At 38.7% G+C, this 26,640-nt stretch overlaps 1 protein-coding gene across 3 annotated transcripts in view; it reads left to right on the top strand.

Moving 5' to 3' along the window:
* The window catches only part of LOC130182690 (protein turtle homolog B-like), a 124,952-nt gene extending 98,869 nt beyond the window's left edge, over positions 1 to 26,083 (top strand). For 2 of the 3 annotated variants that reach the window (XM_056397788.1, XM_056397787.1), the window contains exons 18-20: positions 7,546 to 9,183; positions 14,214 to 14,341; positions 17,208 to 26,083. In XM_056397788.1, coding sequence (XP_056253763.1) covers positions 7,546 to 9,183; positions 14,214 to 14,341; positions 17,208 to 17,428 — 1,987 coding nt within the window. In that variant the 3' untranslated portion in view covers positions 17,429 to 26,083. Of the gene's footprint in view, positions 1 to 7,545; positions 9,184 to 10,254; positions 10,301 to 14,213; positions 14,342 to 17,207 lie in introns of those variants that run through there. The other variant, XM_056397790.1, reaches the window with a different exon arrangement.
* Positions 26,084 to 26,640: the final 557 nt, after the last annotated feature.

Below are 26,640 nucleotides of genomic sequence, written 5' to 3'. Positions count from 1 at the left end.
AGACTCAGCTCAGCAAACTGCTCACCCTGAGATAGAGAAGTGTATTTAAAGGCAAGTTCATGAAGTTGAACGCTGGAAAAAGCGTCAGGAAGGGCCGATCTCTTTGATCAGAAATGACTCATCAAGGCCTCCAATGGAAAGTAATCTGTTCCTTTTTTTATATTATATTCAGATTACACGTATGACAAATAGTTTTCATTGAACTAAGCGTAACTAAAACATATTGCTCATTTCATGCTCTTGGATGCCCCGTGGCAATACTTCATCATTTCCATTTATACTGTCCCACTAAGAAAGAGTATAAAGAGAGAGAGAGAGCGTCACTTTCCTTCAAGATATACAGTTAGTCCTCTGTTTGATCTTAGATTGGTCTAATACAAGATAAAAAGTTGAACATGAATTAGGTTTTGCCCATAAGGTTGTCCACCCTTGCGACTACAGTATCTCAGAGCTGAGAGCTGTGTTTTCATTTTACAATAAATGACACATGCTTACAGGACAACAAGATAATGGACATCTGTCAAAAAAAAATGGAAATGAAACTGGACCTTTGCAGAATAGACAAACCTTTGTGCAGCAGTGAACAGTGCTCAGCAGTTTGAAGCTTCACCACGGCTCACTCATGTTTTTCCAGTTTGAAAAGAGATATAATTTAACTAGAATATAGTGGAAATTGCTCCTGTATAAGATTCAGACCTCTGTCTCAAGTCAGCTTACTTATTTGTGGATCCAGTCGTATAAAGTATTTACTGAATGTGTGTCCCTGAAATCGATCAAATCCTTCATCATAAAGGATATTTCATGTCCCTTAACAGACCTTTTTCACAGCAGACATTTTCACACATCAGAGCAGGAAGAGCACAGGTGGAACCAATAACATTAGTCATGGCTCGAGTAAGCTGTGCCGGGGAGCTGTGTTACTGACGCATCTAAACAGAAAGCGTCCATCATTATGTAACGGCTGAATAAGTGAAAATGTTTGCCTCAAGAAAGGTTTGTTCTGAGTAAGAAAGTGGAAGACTTTTCAGGAGACATTATTCTTAAATGATGATCATACTGGATGATGTGGACAAATAACAATAACATTAATTTCATTTTCTATATTTGTTTTCTGATTCATCAGTTGGTTTAACTACAGTGCATTCAGGAAGTATTCAGACCCCTTCACCCTTTATACACTTTATTGTGTTGTAGATTTAATTGTAAATGGATAAAATTGGCATTTCTACCCATTAATATACACTCAATGACCCATAATGACGAAGTGAAAACATGTTTTAAGAAATTTCTGCAAATTTATTAAAAATCCAAAAATGAAATCTCTCATTTACAAAAGTATTCACACCTCCTTCCTGCAATTCCACATTGTGGTCAAGTATGTCCTCTCTGCTTTAATTATCCTTGAGGTGTGGTTAGAACTTGGCTGGAGTCCACCTGTGACAAACTGAATTGACTGTACACAGTGTATAAAAGTACACACCTGTGTATATAAAGTCCTAGAATTCACTCTGCATATCAGCACCTCTGTGATAAACTTGTGCTGAGGCACAGATAAGGGCAAAGGTATACAACTTTTATTTCCATGTGCAAAACAAGAAGAAAAGTTATTGATGTGAGTCTTTGGCAATTAGACCCCATCGGGATGTCATTATATCTGTAAACTAAGTGAAGCTGTGCGAGGTATAGGAAAGCACTGATACTGACGGCGGTGTTAGTGGTGATAGGAAGAAGACGCTTAGCTTTATTTCACAGCTTGTACAGTCTTACCCAAGAAGACTTGAAGCAGTAGCAACTCCTACAAAGTACTGAATTGAGTATCTGAATTTTTAAATGCGAGATTTCAGTTTTTGATTTTTAGTATAGACTCCTATTATTATTGATGAAAATCTACAACAAAGTGTATAACAAGGGAAGGAATCTGAGTATTTTCTTAAGATACTGTAATTAGATCTGTGTTAAGGGATAAGTCTGGTGTTATTTTTAACACATCCCATGTAAAGACCAAAACAATGACCCACACTGTGGCACTAGGTGGTATCTTTCTTTATTTGCCTGAACGCACACTGTAGTTTTATTTGAGTTGATCTCAAATACACCATCCTGCTGCAGGAAATATTAGCTTGTGCACCATGGCTGAAAATAGTCCCAAACAAATGCACTATTATTTCCTGCTTCAGTAATATTTGTACACAAAAACACTACAGTGACCATCTGTTTCTAGAAATTATTTTGCCTTTTTTTAAATGAAAGTAAATTATGAAAGTTCAGTACGAACTAACTGGCGTCAGACTCAGAGCCACAGACACGGCAGGAGATTTGGAAGTTTAGAGATAGACATGGTCTTTTGGTCTTTTTGGTTGTGGTCTTTTCATTTGGCCGTATCACCAGCCTTATCTGTGAAATGTCTGACTGAAAAAAACCCCCTAAAAAACAACATTTTCTCATAGATTAAAGCCCCCATGTTTAGAATTTGAAAATTTCAGACTTCATCGACTCGCAGTAAAAGAACTTAAAAAAAAGAAGACTGTAAATTCTGCTTCTTACTCCCAGCAGATCTTCAGCTTTCACCTGGATGTCTAATATTTAGAAAAATGAGATGCTATAATCATGTACAATTTCTACACATAGGGGTGTTTAACTAAGGACTTAAAATATTAACTTGGTTTGACTGATCGGTGCAGTCTAAATACAGGTTTGCTGTGCATGGATGCTTACCAAAGTATTGATTGTGTGACATGCATAATATTTCAAAACTCAGAGATGCTACAGAGCAGTGCCACAGCTGTGCAGCTGTCATCATCGCCTCAGGTGGCACATGACTGGAAAGGACGCCTCACCTCACGAAATGCATGTTTCCTTGATTTCTCCTTCCTTGCCCCGCTTCCACCTTCCTGTCTTAAGTGGGAAGAACTAAAAGACAAAACAAAAAACACAAGACAAACGTAGAGGAAGCTGATTCTGGGTGTTCTTGGGCTGAGTGTGTGGGATTTTGGCCACATACCCCTAGAGCCAATAAATGGAGAACTCTCTTGAAGTGCAGTGGTCACATCTTTACTGATATTTCTATCCTCTCTTTGCCTTAACCTAGCTCCTGTTGCTCCATTATAGCCTCCCATGTCTGCAAGGCTCTTCTCTCTTCTGACATTTCTTTCTCTCAGATCTCTGAGTCACTAGTTTCATCCCCTTTCTGTCTTTTTTCTACAGTATCGAGCTATTCTATCTCATTTTCTATTGCTTTTTTATGAAAATACCTCTCATTGACAGGCTTCATGTTTACCCCCATATTCTCCCCACTTCTCACTGTCTGATCTCCCCACTTCTACAGGAGTCCACTTAGCTTCATTCCCAGCATTGAGCCCTACTGGGAGGGGCTGGACGCAAGCAGGTACAGGCCCCAACCTTCCAGTCCTCAGTGAGTGTGCCAACCATTGTCCCCCTGTCCTTGCACACTGTATTACACCCCCTTTTTGCAATTGGGTTCAGCCTCAGCCCCCTTAGACTCCTGACCTGGCTGCATGCTTCTGGCCAAATCTCCCCACCAAGCAACAACAATACTGGTCGTGGTCTTTCGTACATGAAAGACAAAGGATCATCATCATCAGAAGATGAGTGATGTAGGAATTTTTAAATAGATAATCCATCTTGTCAGGCGGAACAACATTAAAAGACACAGGCGATGATGACAAAATCAGTATTTCTACTTACACCTGTTCAGGACAGCAGAAGGAGATAATAAAATATTCACTTTCATTTCATAGTTTGACATTTTGGGAAATACGAAAATTCTCATTCTATTTAGTAACATCATAATTGATACAACTCTCATGTCTGTACACTAAATGTGAAGTAAGGTGAGAGGACAGTTTAGCTTAGCATTAAGTCTGAAAGCAGAGGGGAACAGTTAGCCTGCGTTTCCACTGGTTGCCTGGCAATGACTCAACGACATCACTGCTCCCGGCCAAGAAACATTCTGGCTAGGGCTGAATGTCGCTCAAAAATTTTCAATATTGGTAATGATACCGATACCATGACTTTTTTTGATGTCAAGTTTATCAAATCCATTTTAACAATAAGAAAATTACAATGCACATTACAGTACAAATTTTAGTTTTGCTTTAATTTTATTTTTAAGCTCGATCCCTTTTCACACTCAAAGGTGGTGGTGTAAATAAACAGCGAATCACCAGCATTATCAGATCTTGGTCCTAGTATTCTGCATGCTCACTGGTTAACTGACGCTGATGAGATTTACTAATTTCTGGCACATAACAACCCTTAAAACTACAAATTGTTCTTACACTCTCAGTTTTTGTACAGATGAAACAAATATGAAATAATAATAAAAATATTATGAGGCTTTTAGCCTTTTGAGTGAGCCAGACCAGGTGTTTCCGCCTGCTTCCAGTCTTTATGCTAAGCTAAGCTAATTGCGCACTGGCTTCGTATTTAGTGCACAGACTGGTATCAATCTTCTCGTTCATCTTTGAACTATTCCTTTAAATGATAAGATACGATTTCAGACACTGAGATCCCGTTGGTCCACTTCTTACAGTATAATGATAATTCACCGTGTGGTAATGGTGATTTATTCATTGAAACATCAAGTAGTCCAAGGCAGATGATTTAATGAGTTTTATTACATTGAATGACATCATACGCTGTAGGAGAAACATTCTGGCTATTTTAGATGTTAATCACCTATGTTGGTTATTTTGTCTGAAGTTAAAATCTAAATATTGAGACCCTTCTTTAATGTGTGTTCAATGACAGCACTTTGCTGTATTTGTTAAAATACGTTAAATGTTAAAATAATAGTTAAATGTTTTGGGAAATGTACTTATTTGCTTTCTGACAGTGTTAAATGAGAAGATAGGAGCTGTAGTTAGCAGCCGGTTAGCCTTGCTCTGTACAAAGTGTCGACAGTAAAGCGAATAAGCGTACCTTTAAAATAATCCTTGTTTTCTGCACAGCACACTGTTTATACGTTGTGACTATTAATGTTGTTTGAGCTGTATGTGACTGTCCCTACTAACTACTTTAAATCACATTTTCACCTTCAAGTGACATCAAACACTTTCTTTTTGCACTCCTGACTTCACCACTGCTCCTCTCCCATCCCTGATGCTGTCACAGTCACACCTGCTCTTCACTCTGTTAATCTACCCCGTTAAAGACAAGTGTTTTTATTGTTATTCTGCAGTTTTAGCTTGCAACAACAGCAACATCAGTGCCTACCGCTGCTTTAATGTGTAAGCTTATGGAAAACATTGTGAAAACTCAGTATATAATCCATCTGTATAATTATACATTAAATCTGAAGGACCTATATTTTTGCAGCATAAGTAGTGATTACTGAATCTTCATTCAGTGGCTGTTTAATGAGGCAGTTATTACTGTGTAGCCTTAATTTGTGTTTTAAAATGATACAGTCAGTTTGAAGAGCATCAGTAGTATTTTTTACTGTGTATGTTTTATCATTTTGGCCACTATTCCTTATGGTTGTAGTCTCCGACCATAATAGTGTTATCAGAGACAGCTTAACAACATATATTAAGTGTAAAAGCAATCAGAAAGCTGTAAAACAAGTACAGCTTTAGTCTGTTGTCTAAACAAATTGATGAAAATCTTATTGTAACCAAGAGGAATGATGGTCAAATCTACAAAAATAAATTTGAGTTATGTTCTATGAGCCATCATTGTTGCTTTATAAAGCTGAAAAGACACTGCACCCTATAACATGTAATAGTGGTTTTCATTGGCAGCTGCCCGATACGCACTCTATACATAGCTCAGTCATTATAAACACAAGCTTTATTGATCCCACTGAAGATTGGCTATGTTTCATTTTAACACTAAATAAAGTGATTGTGGCTTCAAAGCAAATTGTGGTTTTATTTCCTCCTTCCTATTAAAACATTGTTATTGTCATTTCTCACATACTGTATATAAAAAATTCGTGAACTTGTAAAGTCTATGATAGTGGTGAGTCTGAGCAGGATTCCTCAGTTATGATAAAGAACAATATACACCACCCAGACTGTTTAAACCCAAAGCTGCCTGCAGGAAAATTGGGTCATTTCAACAGGTTTTGGTACAACAGTCAGTATCAATTCAAGTAATGATTGGTAATACTTTGACTTTTCTGTAGGTGTGTGTGATCAGAACCTCTTCTTTCCCACCTGTCTGCTATGTGTGTTACATTGCTGTCGATGCCAACTACCTCAACCTTAATACTACAGTGTTGCTCAAATCTAATACAAAACTTCAGTTCTGTCTTCTCTTGACATTGTCATTGACAATTACTTTTTGGCTGGACTCCCAGGTCGACATTTACATCCTAACCATCCCAACATATTCACCTGGAGCATCAAGTAGTGCACAAACAGACTCTCTTCTCATGTAACTGGGTAGTGTCTTTTCTACCACATCCAGAGCAGGATTTTTACTGATGTTTACTGAAATGTGTGCCACACACACACATCCACTCTAAGCTTTGTTAAAAAAAGAAAAAGACAGAGCATTGCTCATGTGGAACTTCGGTTTGATTGTGTTCTAGAAAAACAAACTATTTTCCTTCTAGCTGAAATTGTTTTTCACTTTTCTGTGCTCCTCTCACTGCTTTGAAATGGGCAGGGCTTACGTTAGAAAATTGTGATGTCATGTACTTCAGGACACCAATCAGGATTTAGCAGCCTTTGAATCACAGTCAGATGACAGATGGTGTGTTGTTTGTTCACTGTCAATCAACTCTAATCAAACCACACACACACACACACACACAAACACACACAGTCCTGCAGCAGATTTGCTGAGTTTTTGAATGTTCAGCTCTTAAAGAGATTTAGTCATGAATATTAAGTGTTACTTAACTGTTTAATTTCAAATCCAATGTGCTCGAGTACAAATTGAAAATTTATTACTGTCAAGATACTTAACACTTCACATAGCTAGAGTGGAAGTGGCATAAAGGTTGGTGTACAATCATTCACTGAAATGACTAAAATGACTGAAACTGTTCTGACCTCAGGGAACTGTGTGGGTACTAACAAACCAGTTTGTTGTTGTCAGCTTGTAATGGAATTATGCATGAATTTAATATATGATTCACACTGGTCCATTTAGTGTTTCGTTTAGTTTGTGATATCCCCTCCTTGTGTGCACCGTCCTGACTGAAAAAGAAAGTATAGGTAATGTTAGAAAGTAGATAAGGAAAGCAGAGACTGTTAATGAAGGAGTCATTACTCTTCATATGTTCATTTTCATGACAATGAAGATTCATGACAATCATATCTTATTCTTTATTGCACTGATTGGAAATTAACAGGCAACATATTTTGCAGGATACCTTTGTTCACCAATGATTTATGAGTGTACACCTGTGCTTTTATCACTCACATGCTTGGGTAAGACGTGTTGTCATTTTTATTCTAATGTAGCTGGACTTGTCTTGAGCGTCAATGACTCTTTGCTTTACAGAATACTGTGGGGTTTTTTTTTTTTTTTTTTTTTTTTTAATATTCACTTCTTCTATGTTGTTTTTCATAGGTCATCTTCAGGAAAGGTGAGCCCAGAGAGCATTCGTTCAAAGGCATCCCCATCAGAATCATCTGAAGATAGTCATGACCAGCGTGGGAAGAAACCACCCCCGAGTCCAGGGAAGAAGGAAGAATTGTCTTTATACAAAAAGACCAAAAGAGCAATAACAAGCAAGAAGTACGGCATTACCAAGCATGAAGCTGAAGCAACAACACCCATTGAACTCATCAGCAGAGGCCCAGACGGACGCTTTGTCATTGATCCCAGTGATGCAGAAATGTCTGTGAAGCCCCGGCGAATTGAGGGCTTCCCCTTTGTTGAAGAATCAGACCTGTATCCAGAATTTCGGCAGTCAGATGAAGAGAATGATGATCCCAGACCTTTGCCACCAGTTATGGCTCCACTTCGGCCTCACCAGATTTCCCCCATCTCCAGTCAGGAATCCTATCTGCAGCCTCCAGCGTATAGTCCTCGTTTCCACAGGCCCTTCGAAGGTATGACCATCATGGAGAGCAGTCGGCTCCAGGCCACAGGGCAGATCCGAGGCTCTCTCCACCACAGGGCTTTCTATGGCTATCTAGGCCCCCCTGGGGATCATGATCCCCCACCTCCTTTTTACATGCCTGATACCAGCCCTCTCAGCTCTGTCATGTCCTCCCCTCCATATCTTGCTGAAGGTCCTTTTGGTCACCCCATGATTCCTGAAGAAATGGGGGAGGGTGATTTCCCACAATATGCTGTCTCTGGTTTCCCACTTCCTCTGACACTCACCTCTTCCTCTCGCTCACCAGAGATTTGGCAGGGACTGGATTTCACCTTTGCAAGCCTGGAGGGGCCCCCGTTCATTTTTCCACCACATCACCCTCTGCATCTCCGCCACGACTCCCCCTACCCTCCTCCACCTCATGTTCTTCCCCTGAGCGCTTTCCAGCCTTCCAACCTTCCAATGCCCACTTACCCAGCTGTCCTGCCACTGGAGGCCCCAAAGAGCCACGTGAGCAAGTCTCCCAGCAAGGCCAAGCCTCATGGTTCCCCAGCCAAGCATTTAGCTATGCAAGAGGCACAATTAGGGCAGCTAAGACACACAAGCCACGGTATGGGTGTGCCGGTTTTGCCTTACACCGATCCAATGGCCCATATTGTCCCTAGCACATTTAGTAGCCTGGACACACGATGGTTTGAAACCACCCCTCGTTTCAGTCCCAGACAGGCTCGTAGGATGGATTCTGGTGTGCATCAGGTGGTTCTCCAGCCCTCTCGACTCTCACCCCTCACCCAAAGCCCCCTTAGCTCTCATGAGGGCTCCCCAGAGATTGTAGTACGTCCCAGGCCACGTCCCAGCATTGTCCAACCTTCCATACCCCCAGAGATGTCTGAGATTACCCTCCTCCCTCCTTCCGCAGCCAGCTTCTCAAGGAGATCTTCCCCTTCCTCCTCACCTGCCCAAGGCCAGGGTAGCAGGAGAGCAAGCCCCAGCTACCGTTCCCACATGGCCTTTGCCACCTCTGCAGCCAGCTACCCAGCTTCCCAGTCCCCATCACCCCCCATGGAAAGCAGCAACATATTTGGGCAGATGCCATCTCAGAGGAGGACTGAGGAGGAGATCCTTCCATCTGAGCCCTCTCCACCCCAGTTGTCAGCTTCAGGGTAGGTGCATTAGGCATGCAGAGAGGGATACCATTTGAGTCATCTGCCCCAACCCATAATGCTTTGATGTGTGAATTTGCTCTGACATTTTGGTTACTGGAGTGCTGTCTAATATCCATCAGTTTTTTTAATCATCTCTGTGGCAAATTAGTTTGATAGTTTAGCTTTTTTTCAATTGTTAATATTTTATATGAAAAATGAAAACCATATGGTTGAAGGAAAATCATTTTGTTGTGATAATTCATTTGATAATCTCTTGAAATTTTCAGTTTAGTTTCAATATGGTCAATGCTGCTTTTCATGTCAAACATCAAGTTAGAGGTATTCACCCACTGCATCTGTGAAGCATTGTTCCAAAATGATCAATTTGAAAAATTACCTTAAGCATTTTCCAGTGAAAAGTAACCAAAAAGTATAAATTGTTAAACAAATTACTTGTTCATTCGACAAGAAAATGCATTTGCTTCACAGATTACATTTCAGACCTTTTGGGGCTACAGTCAATCTGGATGAATATAGGACTGTCAGTGCATTGCATAATTTGTTTGGCACAAGCCCCTAAAAGCCTGGGAATCTGCAGACATCACCACAGGGTCCCTGTTTTTCCATCTGTGTCATGCGTTACCCTGCTTTCACCTAACAGGAGGAATCCCATAATACTCATCCAATTGATTCCCCAGACAAAACACCCATTGTTATGTCTAGCTCCAAGCCTTTGAAGATGCCTTTATCATGCAGAGGGATGCTTTAAGAAGATTTCATCTTGGCAGGCCCTGCGGCCCATCCTCGGCCTTAGTAACCTGACTGCATGACCAATTCTCCCTTACCTTCAGATTTTTTCCTACCCTGCTTCCCCTTCCCTTTCTATAACCCTCCTCTCCCCAACCCCTTTAATTGCCCCCAGGACTCCCCCAGGTCTGACTACCAAGGAAAGGTTGTTGGGCAAAGTGTGTCACAGGGCCTGTCCGCTTCTCATGTCCTGCAATGTTTCCATCATTATGAATTAGGGGCAGTATGGTGGTTCTTGATGGCTCCTGGAGTCTTACCTGCTTTGTTTTTGATTGATCTCAGCTATCTGGGCAGCGTTGTTGTGACCAGGTCCTCTACACCGCAATAGGTAAGGGTTGGATCCATGTCTGAAAGGGGGGGGTTAGCAGGTGGGACTTTTTTGATCACCTCGTCCTTTAAAGGGGAATACAAGACTTTTGAGTCTTTGTTTGATTTGTTCCTTCCTTCAGTCGACACGTGTAGTTCATTTCAGTTCTTTCCTTTCTCCTTTTTACTCAAAGTGGCTGTGCATTTTAAGTTCTGCAGTCTTTATTATGTTATGCATTCTGACTGATATGCATATGCCATCTTTTAGCTAATAGATTAGGTCAGAGATGTAACACCAACATGATTTCATGCTTGAGTAGTTTGCTAACTGACCACATTCACATGCAGCTTTTTAATCTGTTAATAAGAATACCTCACCACATGTAAACCTAATTCAGGTTTAGACATAAGTTAGACAATAGTAATCTCACCAAATATTTATTTTTTCATGTATTCATGGGTTATTTGGTTCCCTGTTCTGAAAATGAATTAAAGGTTACCAATTGGTATGTGATACACTTAACGATAGCATTTGATGCAAAAGCCAAAGAACACACCTCTGCATGTCCAAACTGGACTATTTAGCAGCTGAATGGTTATTGGAATCAGATATGTTTCTACACACAAACACCTTTTGTCTAGGGATAAAGCGACACACATCTATATGTCATGGGTTTGGCATCATCAAGTCAAATGCTAGTCAATGCAGAAGCAAGCAGCCCCTAAGGAAGCCACCTATCATTTTTTGGTAGATAGTATTTTGTACAAGTTCAGCCCTCTACAGGCTTATCTCTCTTACCCTCAGACAGATCAATGAACTCGACACCCAGTTAGGTAGTAGTGTACCTTTGGTGTTTATCTCCCTCATTTCACCTTGGATCAATGCAAAGCACTTTTCAGCAAACATGACTCTAACAATCAAGATATTATCATGGACAAGACCTGTTCCATCTTCTCCACTCCCATGTTGGCTCAAGATCCACCTGCCTCTGCTGCAGTTCAATAAGTACGTCCTCCTCCCACCACACCAGCTCAGTGCCATCGAGTTTGAGGAAGACCCAGTCACCTTCTTTGACTTAGCACTACCCACTCAACTATCTGTTCCAGACAGCTGCTGTGGAACAGTGATCCCTTCTCCTCCACAGTGTTGAAATGCTAGTGGATGAGTTTACCACCAGCTTCACATCCAAGCCAAAGTCAAGGTGGCTTACTGGTCAAGGCCTGACAGTCAGACTAAGGAATTGCACAGGTCAAGAATACAAGTTGAGTGAGTAAGCCATCTGTTGTATTTGTCCATTTTCATCAGGATGGAATCAATTGCTGCTCAGTCCTGTCCAATGTCATATACAATAGCTATGCTAATGCTGCTCAGGATGCAGCTCTATCTGAGCCTTCTTGACAAGCTCCCTTGCCTGTCTCACCCTCCTCAAGACTGAGCTAATTGCTAAAGAGATTGTTGAGGCTCACACTGAGGCAACAGCTTTTGTCAGGATGTCTCTGGTCTTTGCTATCAACCCTGAGAGAACCATGTGGGCTACATACAGTAGGTTGGAACCATGATATTCCTCCCTTTCATTATTTGAACTCAACATCCAGCAAGACATTAAACTTAAATCCAGTTACTGTAGGTACTCCTGACTTTCTCCTCACTCTCAGTCTGAATATGTGCCGATAACAAGTTTGGAAGACCAGCCCCAACAGCTCTTTGACCCCTGGCCAGAGGCCAGCAAAGAATCCTGCTAATAAGAAGGTGTTGTCCCACTCATTATCTCCTTCAAAAAAGAACAAATATTGAAGTCCATTAGATGGCCACACGTAGTCATAGAACTGGAGTTACATTCGGGTAATGTTGATTTTCATTATGAAAAGTAAATATGCTTTTCTAAGGCATGATCACTACTTAATTTTGGTCTTGTGTCTTTTTCTACTTTAAAGATTATTACAAGGTGTGGCATACAGTGTATTTATGAAATGATTGTCTATGTGGCCTTTCCTCCACATAGACACTTTTACTCTGATATGATTACTTTGTAAAGTCACTCTTAGCATTCTCCTCAAGCGTGACACATTCTACCATTTGTATTTTACAGATGCTTATGTTGTATGACACCAACTGAAAATATTTTGGACCCCAATCTCCAAGAAATATTTTGTAAGATTGGCGTTATGACGTTACCTTAAGCTGTGTGTCCACTGGGAGCTGTCATTCGCAGCTCTTTTTTGCATTATCAGTGCAACTGAAATGCTGTTGCATGTTCCTGGCAATGATGAAAGCTTAGCATGTGTAAAGTTCTCAGCGCACTTGTTACAAGATGTAACAAAAATATATATATGTACACGTATATTTCAGCTTTTAACAGAAATGCAGCAGATTCTTTGCAAGAATAGCCACAAAGCAATAGTAGGAGTTATGACCAGCACTTCCCATAAGCATCTCTTTAGCCCAAATAACTTAAAAGATTCCTGGTGGACACATGGCCTTAATCCCCTGTATAAAGCATCTTTGGCATGAATCAAAGCATCTACTTTACGTATGCAATTGCACTTGCAAGTTCGGACTGCAGAGCAGTTCTTACTTCCATAAGAAGCAAGTGTCCTGCCAAAAAGCTTATGCACTTCTTTTTATCCTAAGGAACAAATATTTTTGCCAAGGGCTTGCAGAGGTGGGGGGGGGGGGCACACAGGCGGGTTTGAGAACCCCCTTATGTTTGAGGGAACTGCCCAATGAAGTGCTTTTGAATGTATTCCCCTTTAAAGTCGTGTTCCATGTGCAAACTGCCATGCATGCCATCGCTAAATATTGCTCTTCCGTTTCAAAAAAAAGAAACAATTATATGGATAAATTCTTGTTACATTTGTTGTCCTAGTGCTTCGCTTTTCTTTGGCTTATTTTTCATTATGTGACTGTTCCCAAGTAGTCATTTTCCCCTCCCGCCATCTCTCCCCCTGTCAGCATGGTGAAGCCCATTGTAGACAGTATCCATGTCTATGAATACATATTGATGATGCTTTGTTGCTCAGCTGTGATTCTCCCCCTCTACTAATCAACTTCGGTTTCTCTCTGCAGCCACGGTGGGAAGATGGCCTCTCTGTATTGCTAATTGTTTTCTGTGCCTTGAGAGAACCAAGTGTCTGTTTGTGGCAGAAATCTGTGGGCTGCCAAGTCAAAAGTGCCTCCATGAATGGGAGGCAGGTCTGTAGATACAATCATGAGCAGCAAAATACACTCCATATTGAGGAAACATTTGCATCTGTTATTTTCAGAGTGGGACAGATTCATTTTGAGAAGAAACATCCAATCTGTCAACAATTGAAAAGTCTTACTTACATTTTTTGAAAACGTTGTTCAATTTTGCAGAATTTTCCTCTGAAATCAACAGTGCAAGTCTTTTTTAAATGTTGTATCTTCTCAAAAGCTTTATTCACTGTCCTAATCTACACCATGAGGAAAATAGATTGTTTCAGGGATCGTGTAATAATTTGTTTTCTTTGGATAAAGATTGTTTGGGTCAATTTGAGCAAAATACCTTATAAATCTCTGAAAAGCAATGAAATTTCAAAGTGTATAATTTCATATGCATCTGGATTCGTGAAATTAATTTATAAAACACAATATGATATTTACCAAAACATAAATGTTAGTAAATCCAGATGATGTACAAGGTCATCTGAGCAATAGAACTAATCACTTTGTTCGTCAAAGCTTTGAAAAACAAAAAATAAATTGAACCTCTTGCTGGATTTCAGAGTACAGCTCTTTAGGTGTCTCACATTGATCCTTTGGCAATGTGCTGAACCTCTGGCTTAGCACGAGCAATGCTGTTTTGAGATTGTGCAGGTTTCTGGTTTTGTTGCGCTCCGTAGTGCAGAAACAGTCCACTGACTATCTCTGGCCTGGAGTTACCCGTTGTCCCCTCTCTCTCTTCTTTATCCAGAAAACGTCGAGGTGCGCCGAGTGCCCTTTCGGGGTCTGAGAGGATTGATGCACTGAGATACCAACGTATTAAAAAGGCCAAGAAGATGACATTGAACAACAATAACTCCAAGACCAGAAAGAAAGCAGGTGTGAGCCCTGTTCTCTCTGTTCTCACTCTTTAAGCCTTGATGTTTTTCAAAACATGCTACCTCATGATGGCCACAGACAAAAAAAAACCTTTTTTTTACATTTTTAAAGTTTTCTTCTTATGTTGGTTGCATCAGATATATTTGTGATCGTATCAGTACTTCCGCTTACAGAGTAACATAGTTGTTACGTTTCCTCCGCCTCTGTACCTGTAAGCAGGGTACCTCAAAACCTGCAATATGAATATTCACAAAACACTTAACAGAAAACGTAGAGCTGAATTTTCTTTCAGACTCATTCGCCAAGGGACAAAGCAGTTGCTATTTCCACACTAAAAATTGTAATACTATACATAATGTATTGTAATTTCACAAAGTTTTGTGTCCATCAGTAGATGCTAGAGAAGCAAAACACCATTGTTGACTCAGTTAAACAAGATGGGGTCAGTGCTGATTTGGCACCTGATATTTTAAACATTAATTTACATTTCTAAAAAGACACTTTACAGGAGCACTGCTGTGATTTAACAGTGCGATTTCATAAAGCTGGGGGATTCACGAACAACAGATTAAAAAAAACATGGTAAAAATTAAAGCAGCAGTGCCCAAGCTATCCTGATTAGTATTGTTCAATCTCCAAAAGCACTGCAGCCTACATTTCCCACAATGCAACTCGATAGCATCTTTCATCAGACGCCCCTGCTTCACAAATGCCCATTTCTTTCAAATCCCAAACCCTCAGTTTGTAATGCAGACTCTCTGTCTCAAGCCCTAAATAACCCTGATGACATCATCAAGGTTCTTTTTCCAAACCTTTATTTGTGAATTTTTGCTATTGCTACGTAGCCAGCATTAGCATTAACAGCCATTTACTTACCAGTCTACAAGAAATGTTGTGAGTTTAGCATCAATCATTCCTTTACTCACCAAGAGCTGTCTCCAGTGGTGGAAAGCAACATCAATGCAAACTCTAGATGTGCTTCTATTTCTATTACTTCTCTTCTCCTACTGAACTTAGCATGCCACTTTCCAATACCGAGTTACAGCATTATTACTTTTTGCATTGTAAATGCAACGATGGGTGAAGCTCTTGGCAAGACTGGTAAGTGAACAGCTGTTAATACTTATGTTGGTTATGAAGTAATAACAAAAATTGCTGAGTATTACTCCTTGATAAACAAATAACAGATAAACTTCAGGTGTAAAAGTGCCCAGGTGTGGTTATTAAATGTGTTTATTAGCTTTTATAATTTTAAGACCCAAAACTTTCAGCTCCCCCACATTAAAGAGTAAATTATTTGATAATTACATTTTTCTTTTTGCTGAATTATCACAAGATAATTTCATGATTTATAACTAAAGACAATCATTTGAAACACTAAGCAACAAGTGTAACATAACTGTACCTTCACTTGGCAAAGCAGTGAATGTTTAGAATCATTTTGTGGCCACTCATCATTAAACTTGTTTTGGAGTGAGCCATTCAAACAAAAGCACACAAAGCATGTAGTGTACAGGGTCTGACAAAGGGAACCCACAGATGGATATAGACCGGAGGTGTAAATGACAAATCTCTTTACAGGTTTGAATTATTTAGTTTGGTTCAGTTAGGATTTGAAATTCATTGTCTCCGTAGTTCACTTTTTTCTGAGCTAAACCATTGCATCACCATTCAAATGCAGTTCAGTAAACTACTACAGTAAGTGAACACATCACTGTTCATATGGCTGCGATGAGCAGTGCTGGCACTGTAGGTTGTGTTACCTTCAGTTAAACACAAAACTACTTCTATTGCCACAATGCATTTCAGTAACAAGGAAGTGTTCCAGTTTTGTCATTTTGTCGTTTAACTTCATGTCTGCACTGGAAGTGGGGATGTGTTGGATTGTGAAGATCGACATCAGCTACTTCTGATCACCTTCTGTCGACCACCTTAAATCTGATCATTCACAGCGCCAGGATCTGCTAGTCATGTTTCTGTTATGATAGTCATGGTGACTGATGAGAGTGTGTTTGTGTTTTTATGTATGTGACATCATAACAGATCAACATGCCCGAGCATTACATTCAAAACATGTGCTGCGACATTATTTCTTCATGTATAACACAAAGTCATAGACTTTGTCAGTCATTTGGTTAGTTACATGATTACAGTCCAGTTTTGCATGACATGGGCTTATTATTGTGTGACAAGCAACTTATTGCAAATGAAAAAATGCAATGGTTGCACTGGTTGAAAAGCTGTAACACTCAGTAAGCTAGCTGAGCTAGGTAGGTAACTTTGCACCATAGATTGTCTTTTTTTAATCTGATGTCTGTGGTGGATGTGGTGGTGTCACGTCATAGGACATTTCCATAAATGTGAATGTGTGTTTCCAGCTTTAAGAAATTTTAAGTAGACTATGTGAACGCATCAGGACCCTGACCCTGACTATGGATTACATATAAACCTGATTGAGATCTACTTTGATGACCTCCAAATGTAGTGCAACATGTGTTCGGCATGCATTTACACATTGCATTGTGTTAATCCTTTGTATCTAGATACAGATCACATTTTAACGCCAGGTGTAAATGGGGTGTTAGAGATGGTAGTAGGTATATTTAGTTATCTTCAGAGCCAGGCTCACTGTCTCCCTCAGCTTCCAGTCTTAATGTTAAGCTAAGCTAACTGCCTGCTGGCTCTATAGTTGCATAGTATATTTCTGCAAATATGAGAGTTGTATCAATTTTCTTATCTAACGCCTTAAGAAAGCAAATAAGCCTGTTTCCAAAAGCAAAGTGGGATTATTGTATAGGATCGTCTGTAAACATTGCCTCCATGACTTCTGGTGGCAATGACCTGCTATTCATCTCCCCTCCTTCAGGTGTTTCCACCTCTCAGACCCAGACCCAGCAGGCCTACACCTCTCAGGTACTCCAACCCGAAGAAGCTCTCTACCTCCGCAAGAAGAGGAAACGGCCCATCCTCCATGACCCATACACTCGCTTTTCTGCTCTGCTGTACCGCCGCCCACCTCGGGAGGACCAGAAGGCTATTTTGGCTTGCATGGACAACATAGACCTAGACCATGCCACTCTGCTCTGAAAGTCCTTGAGGACAAGGTCACAACCATGCAATATGCCCCCATTCCGAAATAACATTAGCTAATGATAGCTGCATCCCAGTTGAAAAAAAAAACAACACTTACATTTAAAGATGTTTGCAGTTTGTTATACATGAAGGGGAATAGCACTAAATTTCAGCATTCAGATTTGGTATATTCTTACCACGCCCTTGGTCAGTTCAGTCTGCATTAGGAAGCATCCTACCATGTCTTATTTGAATGCTGTTTTCAAATTACTGTCAATGAAGCAACAGAATTGGCAAAATGGCATCACAGATTGAAATCCTGGTTCTAAGGCTGAAAAAAAGTTTGGTTTGTTTTTACTGATTGAGATGCCCAAAGGCACAAGAATGTTCAGTGTATGCTTAAATCCAGTAGTATTCCCTTTTAAAAATGTGTTTAGACTACTAGCGAATCAAATCAAAATGATAGCTGCCACAGTTTTCCAATGTTTTACTCCAGTGCAAAGGATTAAGTCAAAAAGAGGCAATACTTGATCACCAACTCTCGTTTTTTTCCTGCTTTTATTTCAGTCACCAGTGTTATCATTTTTTTATTTGAAATATGTCTTCAGGCTTGAGTTGTGTTTCTTGTGCTGAGCCAATCCCCTCGAACCCCCCAACCCCCCCCCCACCCCTCCTCCCACCCCCCATCCCCCTGCAGGTCTCTGTTTACAGCACCTCCCACCGGATCCTCTCCGCCAGCAACGTCTCTTATCTGCCGAGAAACTCGCCTCACAAGTATGGGTGTTCTCACTTCCTACCAAGTATACCTCAGAGCACAGGACACGAGACCACACAACCACCAGGATCAGCCAGCAGAACAAACAAGCTATTTTTCCCATCTCTTTAGTCCTCATTGTTTTGCTCTATTTACTTTTCTTAAAAAAAAAGTTTTCTACTTTCCCATTAATATATGTGCTTCTTCTAGTTTGTTAGATGTATGTACATTGAGTTAATTTGATTTATTTATCTTGCAGAAGAATCATTTTAATCACTTTTACTCATCTTTTCTGCTCTGTCGTAAATGATCAGGACGTGGGCGTGTTGTTTAAGGACAGAAATACAACCCTGAACTGCTTCACTGGGCCTAGAGGAAGAATTCTATTGATTCTCACTAGATGGTATTTCTTAGTGAATAGATGTCATTCAGCAGTGAATCACACATTCAGATTTCACACACTCAAACCAAACCATAGGCACAATGAAAAGGTTATGAAAAAAAAAAAACGGTTGTAAATTTTCACTTTTTCATTTCATCAACTGAGAAACATGAAGAAAACCATTTTGATAGATTGAACCATTCAATATAAAGTTGCTCCAATTAACCAACTCTCCAGCTCTGTCTTCAGCTTCTCATATCTCAGAACTGTTTGCACTGGAGCAAAATCTTGTCCATCTCAATAGATACAGTATGTGTCTGTTCCTTTATATCTCCTTCTCTAGTTCTTCTACTTTAGATCATTAGAGGGCTCCAAATCCTTTTCAGAAAGAACTATTGTCATGCCAAAAAAAAAAATCCAGTTAGAGAAAAAAAACAAACCATACATATTGGAGGATAGGATTTTGTGCCATAGTATATGATCGTATTTTTTTTCGTACATATTAGAGGATATAAAAAAAAACAAAAAAATAATTGTTTGGCCTTAATGGAGCTTCTGGTAGGTTGCCTGCTTCACTTGTGTCTAATTTTTATTTCTATTTAAATTTTTTACTTGTGTGTTTGTGCTCACTTGTGTAAGTACCTGCCTCCCTTGGCCATTTTTCTACTCATAGCCTTTTGTATTTTGTTTCTTTATGTGCTTGTCATTTAAAATAATGGAAACACTGAGAGTACAGTCATGCTTTAAAGAAAACAGTACGTGGCACTGAGGGCAACAAAGTGAGCCAAGAGGTTTTGTTGTGTACAGAAGATGAGTGTGCACTGTTCAAGATTTTGTTGCTGTTTATTTCATTTTTTTTTTTTTTTTTTTACAGTTTTCCTCAAAAGGTGCTCAGTTTTTTTTTCAGAGGTTGTATTCAGGTGTTAAGTTAACATATCTTGACCTCTTAATACGACATGAAAGCAGTAAAGTGTGTTTGGAGTGATGTGCGGTTTTTATGTATTTATGTATTTATTTGTGTACATTTTTTTTAATTGTGATTTTGAGCAGATTCTGACACAGCTGCAACTCCAACATAGTCTTCTAAAGTTATCCACATTTGCAAGTGACCAAATTTGGCTGCTTGAAGATATTTCCGCAATGAATGCTCGCAAAAGGATGCAGTGATAAGATTTGAGAAACTCTACTCTGACATCTGATTTCTCCTCTCGTATTTTGAGTTTTAAAGTGCAGGAGATGTACATCTTTTCATTAACATATACTCTATAAAACAAAGAATCTTAAGTCCCCTGAGAGCAATTTTATTCTATACTAAAAGTTTTTTAAAAAAGTGTCCTGACTCACGACCATATCCAGCATAGCAACCATAATAGTTAAAATAAATAACAATTTTACTAAAGAAGCTAGTGCCTTTATTTATGATGGGATTAGTACGTCTCCAAGGTTGGAGCATTGGGTGGCTAACAGTCAAACACTGAGTTTGTGTCAATATAATGCACTTATTGTGGAAATAACTTTGAAATACAATGTATAAAATGGGATGTTAACATCTGTAACTACAATGAAGCCACAGTCTCTAATTCCAAAGATCACAAAGTCAGCATGAATAATTTCAGCGAGAATGAAGTGGCATGAAAATGCATGTAGACCATTGATCACAACTGAAGGATCTATCACATAACCACCTGCAGCATTTTATTTATGAGAACTACTGCCCACCTCGGTCAGCGCCATGGTGTCTGAATGGCTGTGCACACAAGAGCTTAGCTGGCCTAGATAAAAGAGAAATGGAATGAGCAGCTGCCATGTTACACCACCGTTGTTTTCATATTCTCTGATCAGGCGCAAACTGATGTGAGGAAACATATCAGCGAAGAAGTCATCTCATCATAGGTGCTTTAACAGTGGTGTCAAATAGAGGCTCTTCTTGCAGTCTGAGGTGCTATATGCAAACCATGAAGTAATGCTACAGGCGACTGATGAGCGATTCTTCCATAAATGATTACAAATGCCACTTCCATTTTGACATGTCATTGCAGTGCTCTGGCAAACATTTTTAATATAAAGTAATGAAAGAAGGCTGCACCGCTGCCTATTAAAAAGAATCTGTGATTAGAAGGCATTTGTTGGAGTGGTGGTTGGATTCAAAATCACGCTGAAAGAGAAACAAGGAGCTCTTCTTCTATGAAAGCTTTTATTATGGCGTAACAACTGCAGGCACTGCATAATGTTCTACAAGTCACATGGATAATTGTTGCCTTGTTGCAGTTGAATATGATTGTTTTTATGCCATCTTTAGGACGATGTATTAGATAAAAGAAGAAGAGAGTCATAGTTTCCTTTCAGAAGGTATTTTGGTTTATTATATATTTCACTGCAGACTCTCTGATGTGTGTGATGCTGCGGATCCTTTTAGCTGAATGAATGACGGCACTGGGTTTGTTTTGTTGAAAGACTTTGGCGCTGTACTTTTTAGAGGGGACAGAAGTCGTTGCATGTTACACTGTGTATGAGAAGAATACTAAAGGGGCAGTTTGATTGCAATCACTTAGCAATTGTTAATTCCCCAATTAGGACTTTACACTGATAAGAAATTAGGGAGAAATTTGGGAATTGGACATTTCTCGGTACTGGCAGAGCATTTCTAACACATTCTTTCAGAACAATCACTATTTTCTACCAGTGATGTAAGGTTATGGGATGGAATCAATATTAGATATTGATCAGTAGATCAGTAGAAGAAACATTTATGTCCTGGAACTTCCTCTAAAGATTAAATCAAGAATTTAGAACAAAATTAATTGTATTAAACATGTACATACTATACCAACATATTGTCCCAATATGCACACCATTATAATGTTTTTGTTGAGGAAGTTAATTTTACAATTAATTCTATATATTATATCTGCAAAATCATAACTGATACACTTTGCCAGTTTGACAATGAACATATTGTTTCAGGTTATATTTATCCCACATTTAAAAGAAACCACAACTGACAGATGTGGAAAAATACCTAAATTATACAGAAGATTCTTTATTGAAATTTGTAGATATAATTAGTCTATATATTGTAAAATGTAAAATAAGAAATTGCATATTTTATTAAAATTGGACAATAATATGCATGCAGGTAAAAGATTTGATATAAAATATATTCCCTTTTTTTATTTTTATTTCAATATGGAAATCATTTTTATGTAGATGCTACTGTGAGTGTGTTCACAAAGCCGAGAATAATATAGTATATACATATACACATATGCTTTGGGAAAAACACACACCCTAAATGAAAAACTAACTGAACTAAAGCACTGAAATGTAGATCGCTCTGTACACAGTGAAGGTTCAGTGGTATTATTTTGTTTTTATATGTTTTGTTTGAATGCAGAGAGACATTTAAAAGTCAAAGTCACAAGATCAACTCTTGGAACCAGCGGTGGTGGGAAATTGTAGCGTTTTGCGGCTGTGCAGTTATTTCATCACCAAGGGCTTTAATTAGACTCATATGAAGTGAGGACGGTGCGAGCTGACGGTGTGAGACATCTGAACGAGGCTGAGGGCGAGGTCAGGTCTGCCTCAACAAAGAAGTACTGTATACCTCTTAATGTGCCACAGAGAAATGTGTCTATGTATATAATGTATAGTGAAAGATATTATTTGCATGGTATGAACATTTGAATGCCACTGACAAAAAAAAAAAAAAAAAAAAATGGGGAATTGCCACTACCAGAGCAAGCAGTCTACAGCTGTTAATGTGCAAGAAAAGCTTGGCAACAGTGCAGATTTTGAAGCAAAAGCCAATGAAAAAGCTTTGCTTACCTGAAAGGTCAAGGTGAGGAGTCAGGCATTTAACAGATTATAGGACACTTTTTTCCAGAGGTGCGCTAGAGATAAAAATCTTGTAAAACCACCAACTGAGCTTGAAGACGCGCTCCTAATGTTATCCTAACAAATAATACTGCTGTTCACTTATTCTGGTTGATAATGAAATTAAATTTGAATTACAACGAGACTTATAAGTTCAAATTTTTTAAGTAGTCGACACTAAAGGCAGTTTTCCTACATGAGTTTGAGATGCAATAAAAGCACATGCCATGCAGCTCGATAAGTTAAAACTGTTGCAGCACCCAGAGGTGTCTGCAGATGAATTTGGGAAAATTCGGTGCTGCTAGATTTGCTCTTCACTACTTCGGTGATGTCTATCAATTTGATATTTTTGTAGTACATGTTACCTCACAAATAGTCATCTGTAGTAAAAAGAAACAAGTCAACTTTTATGCTCTCTTTGTCAAACTGCAGCTTGTGTTAAGTAAAGTACATGTAACCTTAGAAAGCTCAGAATTATGATTAATTAGCTTGACGAGGGTAGCTCTGCATATGATTATATATATTATATACTGTTATCTTGTCATATGTGCCCCTAGCAGCACTACACATTCTGAGATAACAGTGATGATCTGACTCTGAAATAGCTTCTAGCTAGCTATGTTTGTGGTGTCTAAAGAGAAAAAAAAAAAATCACACGTTTTGTTATGACTCATTAAAAGACAATTTGTTAAGAAAATCTCAGTACTGTATCACACTTGGCTCTTAAGATGAGAAGAACTAGAGTTTGGCTTTGGTGTCCTCTACTCTGGCTTTACATATTTTAAGATGCATTAAGAGAGACTTCTCATTGTGTCGTTGAAGATATTCACTTCTTTGACATCCCATATGCTAAGAGTGGAGAATCCCTGGTGCTAACACATGCCAAACAAATAGAAAGGTTTTTGTTTTTTTACTTAATTAAAGCATATTGGCTCGCTGGTGTAAATGCACCTCTCTGCCCTCTGAGCTCACAGTATCCAAAACCTTAAACTGCCATATCATTTTCTGTCTGTTTTCTCAAAGAAAAATGAAAAAACTATTTTTTTCAGCAAATTTTAGCCCAAATGAGCAGCTTACACGTATTGTGGCATAGAGTTTAATGTATCATTGAGATCAGTGAGATTTCTGTAAATAAATACACATATTGGTATTTTGATTCATTGACCTGACAGACAGACATCACAGTGCTCACAATATTATCTTGACATGTCAGCCACAAACTGCAACTTTATACGATGACACCAAGCGGTTTACTACATCATAAATCACTAGTCTAGTCTTTATAAAGAAACAATAGCTCACAGGCCAGTGAAATGTTGCACATTGAGTAGAAGCCCACGGATAAATTACACAATAATATTTTAACCTGTCACACTTAAAAAGACTCTTTCAGGAGCCATTTGTTTCATTGCCAAGGACACCCTTTAAAAGAAGAGGGGACATGATAAAGTCAAGTTACACAACAAACGAAAACCATAGCTAATTGCATAAATATCACCTTGTACTGAAAGACCACAGCAGAAGGACGCATTCAGGCAGAGACCTTAATCTAAACTAAACCGTAGACGCTTGCTTAAAATCAGTCTTAGTGACACTTGCCATCAATACAGCACCATGGAGGAAAGTATTGATACACTACCGACTTTTTGTCAAACTTGAGTGTACAAAAAGGCATTAAGAGATTTGATTTGAGATTTAAAAAAGAAGAAAAAAGAAAAAGTTTAGTTACACCATGTAAATATCTCAAATAAGCATACCTTGTCATATATATTTTTTGTAGAAGAAAATATGATGCACATCATCTTTATTGAAGATTGAGTGGGAAACTGAGTAGTGTAGGGTCTGCTTCAGTGACACATTATAACATGGCATAACAGACCAATGTGTATACTGTATGTGAGTAATGGAAATCTTCTAAATGTTTAGAAATTAGTTTAAGAATATATATATATACATATATATATATGTATATATATGTATATACATATATATATACACACACACACACACACACACACACACATATATACATATACATATATTCATGAAACCAAAATGGTTATATGAGTATCTATATTTGAACAGTACTTGTTTTCAAGAATGCAAGAATGTATAAGTCTATATTCTATTATTTTTATATCCATTTGTTGCTTTATACTGTAGCAATGCAAAATCTTACACAAAGTAGAGAAATATAACGTCTGTCTGAGGTTTTCAGCTGTGTACAAAACAAAAAACAATGGTGCACCAAACTGGCTGTCACTGTACTGTATATCTCACCGTCTATTACACACAGACTCTCAGAGAAGGATACAGCAACGTAGTTTTTATAGCAAAGTCCATTTGGTGTGAATAGAAAATGTAATTTTTGAATTCTATGTGGGCCGCACTGATCATTTGCTTGACAATGATTTAGCTCCTTTTTCTTAGTTCCTGATGATTTAGCTATTTAGCTATTATTTGACTTGTGGTCAATCACCAGGTTGGCTTCTGCAGTCACACATTCATCTTTTTAATTATGTTTTAGCATGAAAAAATGGTGAGAATCTTTTTCCCTACTATGGTGCTCCCTTGCAATCTGTATTACAGCAGAGCACAGAAATATAAATGTATATTCATCTAAGTTACAAACTGTGCAGATAGAAATGTTTTACAGCGTATATTTACAGTATGTAGGCCTATGTAACAGACACAGTGCTTAATGATGCTTTGAATTCAAATAACGGGATCCAAACATTTGGTTTTTGGTTTGTTTTCGGTTCTAAACAGAAGCACGTGCAAGTTAATGCGATGAACGTTCTCTTGCCTTTAAAAGTGGAGGTTGAGCATTGCAGCAGCTGCTAAAAGTTACTCCTGACATTGGTGACATTCAATTCAGTGCTGTACATTGCCAAAAACACACCATATACATTCTGACAACTGGTGCTATTTAATAACATCTGTGGTGCTTTTTTTTAAGTTAGTTATTTCCTTGCTTCAGACAAAATGTAGCTAAACAATCCTGTACTGTACTGTAGATTGCTGCTTGGCCAGTATGTCGTGTTTCAGAGGGTTTTCTTTGACTGCTGTTGTTTCAGGGAATATGCAGATCAGATAGGACTTACATTTTGAGTGGAAAATTTTTAAAGCAAGGACATTAATTTGAATACACATGTCATAATGATTTTCTTGGGATTGAGTTTACAGTTTTCTCGTTAGTTTAGGTTGAACTTCACAGTGCTTCAAAGTGTGTTTGTGGTTGCAAATAGTATCCACACGTTGTGTTTGGTGCTAAGTGATCAGATACATTCACCATGACCTTTGATATGGTATTCATCATAGACATTTAAATCCTTCAGCAGTCTTTCTATCAGGTCAAGTAAACATACTAACGCCCCCTGCAGGTACCCTTGTGTTGTGGGGAATGAAACAAAGACTTCCTCTGCAACCAAACTACTCCAAAACCCATCGAGGTCGCTGTTTACAAGGGACCTGTGGCGTTACTATGTTTGAAGACCAGAGAAAAAGCATCTCGGTATTGTCTCTTAAACTTGTTAAAAATGTTTGCTGCAAACACTCAACTCAACTTTTTGAAGCTTCTGTAATGAAAAGTATGTACAAGCTACATGAAGCTGATCATCTCTTTTCTGTTTTTTTTTTTTTTTTTTTTCAAATCACAAAATGCAATACAAGTGGAAGAAGAACAAAGTGAACTCATTGTCTCCTTTTAATTGTTCGGTCTTCCTGAGTTGAACTGGTTTGAGTTACAGATTTCATTTTTAACAGGTTTTTCTCATTATGACCTGGAAAACAATGATGGAAAACAACAATGTGTTCACTGTTAGTTACAGGCGTAGACAACTCAGTACCTCAAAATGTCTCTTCATGGAAATCTTTAGTCCAGACACGTCACTGTTAAGCTTTTTTTTATGTTAACCATCTCTGAGAAGTCAGTAGTTATGATGCTTTTTATGTTTGTTGGCACAAACTCAAACAAGAATGTATGGCTATTGTGATTCCTGCTCACCCCCACTCTTCCTAAAGATTGAAGCTTTTAAAGCAAGTAAATTGAACTGTTGGTTTTTTTGTATTTCAAATGTCTTGGTATGCTTGTTGTAGTTGTATATTCATAATGGTGTATATTACATCAGTTTTTATTTATTAAAATGTTTAAATTTTCTAAGATGACTTTTCATGTTATTGAGCAAAATGGTCCTCAACATGTGATGCCAAATAGTT

This window comes from Seriola aureovittata, chromosome 15, assembly GCF_021018895.1.
Source record: "Seriola aureovittata isolate HTS-2021-v1 ecotype China chromosome 15, ASM2101889v1, whole genome shotgun sequence".
NCBI lineage: Eukaryota > Metazoa > Chordata > Actinopteri > Carangiformes > Carangidae > Seriola > Seriola aureovittata.
Note: the sequence above shows the minus strand (reverse complement) of the source record. Positions and strands in the feature narration are given on the sequence as shown.